Source organism: Cicer arietinum, chromosome 3 (genome assembly GCF_000331145.2).
Source record: "Cicer arietinum cultivar CDC Frontier isolate Library 1 chromosome 3, Cicar.CDCFrontier_v2.0, whole genome shotgun sequence".
In the NCBI taxonomy this organism is placed as follows: Eukaryota; Viridiplantae; Streptophyta; class Magnoliopsida; order Fabales; family Fabaceae; genus Cicer; species Cicer arietinum.
In genome coordinates, this window is record NC_021162.2 from 45,152,605 (window position 1) to 45,156,892 (window position 4,288).

The window sequence follows — 4,288 nt, forward strand, 5'->3', positions numbered from 1 at the left end:
TCCGGTCCGACAATCATACTTTCGCCGTCCTTATACCAACACAAGGGCGTTTGACACTTGCGCCCATATAAAGCCTCATATGGTGCCATTCCAATGCTTGCGTGGAAACTATTGTTGTAGGTGAACTCAATCAACAGAAGTACATCTTCCCAACTTCCCCTATCATCTAATACACATGCTCTCAACAGATCTTCCAGGGACTGATTCGTCCTTTCAGTCTGTTCGTCCGTTTGCGGATGGTAAGCTGAACTCAATCGTAGCTTCGTTTCCAAAGCTTCGTGCAACGCTCCCCAAAAATGTGATGTGAACTTCGGATCACGGTCTGATACAATACTCGATGGTACCCCGTGTAACCTCACAATTTCAGCAATGTAGAATACTGTTAGCTGATCTACCTTATAGGTGGTCTTTACCGGCAAAAAGTGAGCGGATTTAGTCAGTCGATCCACTATTACCCATATAGAATCATTCTTTCTCCTTGTTTTAGGCAATCCAGTTATAAAATCCATGGAAATGCTGTCCCACTTCCATTTAGGTATATCTAAAGGTTGCAACATCCCAGCAGGTCGCTGATGTTCCACCTTCGCTTTCTGACAAGTTAGACAAGTTGATACATACTCTGCTACATGTTTCTTCATTCCTGGCCACAAATCCTACCCTTACATCGCAAAATATTATCTGATCCAATCTTGAACTCAGTCGTCTTCCCTTGCACTATTAGGTTCCTCTTCTCTTGTATTAAGACGTCATCTTGAGAATTTGCAATGTCTTCAAGTAGTCCACTCGAAATCTTAATCATTCCGAATTTCAAAATCCCCGGTGCAAACTCTACGTTCAAGTGTAGGTCTCTAAAATCTTCCCACAACTCTTGTTGTCTAGCCATAATTGTTGAAGACACCGATACATTTCTTCTACTTAACGCATCAGCCGCTACATTGGCCTTCCCAGGGTGGTACTGTAGTGTGAAATCAAAATCCTTGAGAGTCTCCATCCATCGTCTCTGGTGCATGTTCAACTCCTTCTGATCAAACAAATACTTCAAACTTTTATGGTCACTGAACATGGTGAACGTGCACCCATACAAATAGTGCCTCCAGATCTTCAATGCAAAAACAACCGCAGCAAGCTCCAAATCATGAGTAGGATAGTTGCTCTCATGAATCTTCAAATATCTCAAACAAATATCTCAAACAAATATCTAGATATTTGTTAAATTACCATTTCACCCGTAACGCATTAAATTCTCCGTAAAGGATTCACCGCACTTAATTTAATTTATTTATCGACGAGTAATTCTAATCGGCATCGAAATATCTTTTTGATCATATAAACTCCAAAATATTATTAACTTTGGCTAAAAAGCCTCCGAGCCAAAATCCAAAATACACAAAAATACATAAAGTGTACTTAAAAATTATGGGTCTTACAATTTCCATCTTTGGTGATGGCTATTGTTGATTGATGTTCCATAGTGTTACTAGGAAGACTCTAGTGTAGCAATTAATCATTATAGTGAAAGTTTTTACTGGGTTAGATTATGTGATTTTTATTCTCTCAATTTGAGGGAAGTTTTCCACATTAAAAATATTTTTCTCATACTTAATTTTCTGCCAATTATTGTAACTATGTTGAATTGTATTTTCGGATTGACAATTTGTCTGCATAGATAGAAAAAAATATTTCATATTATTGAGATAGTTATATTTAGTTTTTCCAAACAAGAAATACTAACATTTTTTTCATTTCAAAATAATTGAGAGATAATCGAAAGTCCACTTTGAATGTAATTTGATTAAGATACAAGACTATAATTTGATAGTCCAATTATTAATGTAATTAACATACATTTACAACTTAAATAAAATTTCCAAGTGCTCTATAAGTCTGACCAGGCTTCCAACCCGTCGGGATCACATTCTTTGCTACAAATATCTTCCCAGACTCAATTGTGGTTAGCCTAATAGAAAATGGCGCTCTTAGTAGTGACTGTTTATTATATTTCCAAACAGCACCCCATGATTGTTGCATTGTAACCCAAGTGTTGCCAAATGCTTCCATAAGTTCAACTTTTTTAAGATCACCATCCCCATTTTCATATTCAACCGCGGTAGCAAAATAATATGGGTTAGATTTAGAGTCGACGTGGAAGGCTATTGAGACACCATTGTAAATGCATGGAACTCTGCATTAAAGAATCAATAGTGTATATAATTGCAATATTGTAAACAAAATACTTAAATGTTGAAAGTAAATTATTTTATTTTTTTACTCAATTAATTAAGGTTGTTTACATTTAAAAAGATAAAAATAAAAACATAAACATAAAATTGTCTAATTTTTTTATGACCCCGTTTTTTTTTTAATTTATAAAAATTGAGGAAAATAAATTATTATGAATTAAAGATTTATTAAACAATTTAGTAATAACATATTTAAAGTTATAATATATTTTGACAAAAAGAATCTTTTATTATTGAACTGACACTATTAATAACAATGTTACGTATAGAAATAAACAATTTCCAAATTATGTTGATAAAATCTAGTAAAAAAAATTATGTTGATAAAATTTTAATTTACATGTTAAAATTGGAATTTATTTTTGTATCTTGAATTTTGGTCGTTATTATTTTTACTTTATTTTAGTAATAATAATTTTATTAATTGTTATTTTGAGGCAGTAATTGTATTAATTATTAGCACCTCATAACAAGAACCACAGCCTTTGCCCGATTGATAGATGAGAGGGCTTCCGGCTGATATCATTGAAGATAATGGAGGTTGTCCAACAGCATTTCCATATCCACAAGCACCACCTACATAATCATCAAATATATAGTCATTGAATTTTTTAATTTCCATAATATTGTAACCACTATATGGTTATATTTTGTATCTTTACAATAATGGAATTTAAAACTATACATATTAATTATGAACAAAAATATTTACTATATATACCTTCACTTCCATCTCCGGTGGGAGGTCCATACCAAGTGGCCACTGAAGGTGACCAATTAGAATTAGATGAAGTAACATTAACAACTTTGTTGGGACTAAAACAAGAGGAAGGGGTCACTAGTAATATTGAGAGTGAACCTACAAGGATGAGTATATGAGAGAATGCACATTTAAGTGTATGAGCCATATCTTCACAAAACCACTGAGATTTTGTACGTACACTATGTGGTTATGGGAATAAGGCTAGTCTGATATTTATAGAGAGAAATGGCTCAATTTTTTTAGTTATTTGACTAAAAATTAAAAATTACTCTTTACCTATTCTTTTAAATGTTTAATTTTAGTTTTGAAAATATTTTTTAAAAATTACTTAATTATATAAATTTCAATAATAAAATGAGTTTTATTTATTAAAGTACATTTTATTTTACAGAAAAATGGCTCTAGAATCTTTTTGATTAATTAGAGGGAAGTAAAGAAATACGATTATTCAAATAAAGGATATATTGTATCTATTATATTAAGAATACAAAGTAAGATTTGTTGTAAGCTCTTTCATGCATCCTCCACACAAAATTGATGATATGGCATCATTTGAAGGCCCTTATAAAAAGCAAGAAAACCAATGCATTCAAAAATCTATTGAATACATACTTAAATGATGATGTACATAAAGGTATTCAATTAAATTAAAATGGCATTATTTCAAATTTTCAAGGTTTTTTAAGTGAATATATTTCAAAATTAATAAATAAAATTAACTAAATAATTACATCAAAATTTAAATATCCGTAAGATCCAACTAAACAGAAAAATGTTGGAATTATAAAATTAAATGTCGTGTCTAGATTTTAAATTCAAACTATTGTTTACGAATTTCTTTATTATTTCATTTTTAGATAAAAAATATCCAAATTTTTACGATTGCTTTTTTTAAAATTTATAATTCTTAAATAGAATGTTTTTATAAATTATGTTTTATAAACTTATAATGATAATATTTTCCTTAATACCACCATAGTTTATATAATTTTCATCGCAGGAAACATACGTGGACCCGTGCCATCCATGGGATAATATTCCTCTCTCATACATCCTTACACAAAATTGATGACATGGCATCATGTCAAGGCCCTTCTAGAAAATCAATAAAACTAGTCATCCAGAAAACTATTAAATGCATACTTAAATGGTGATGTACATAAAAGGCAAAGAAGCAATATTTCAAATTTTAACTATTTTAGGTGAATATATTTCGAATTTAATAAAAAAAAACATTATAAATATAAATAGTTGACTAACATGACCACAGTAAAATATAAATATT

General features: G+C 30.8%; 1 protein-coding gene across 1 annotated transcript in view; it reads right to left on the minus strand.

Moving 5' to 3' along the window:
• LOC101502865 (expansin-B15-like) overlaps positions 1-3,171 on the minus strand; it is a 45,784-nt gene extending 42,613 nt beyond the window's left edge. The window contains exons 1-2 of the mRNA XM_027331105.2: positions 2,962-3,171; positions 2,704-2,816 (exon numbers count right to left, since the gene is read on the minus strand). Of these exons, the coding sequence (XP_027186906.1) occupies positions 2,704-2,816; positions 2,962-3,148 (300 nt within the window). The 5' untranslated portion in view covers positions 3,149-3,171. The remainder of the gene's footprint in view (positions 1-2,703; positions 2,817-2,961) is intronic.
• Between the last annotated feature and the right edge of the window lie 1,117 nt (positions 3,172-4,288).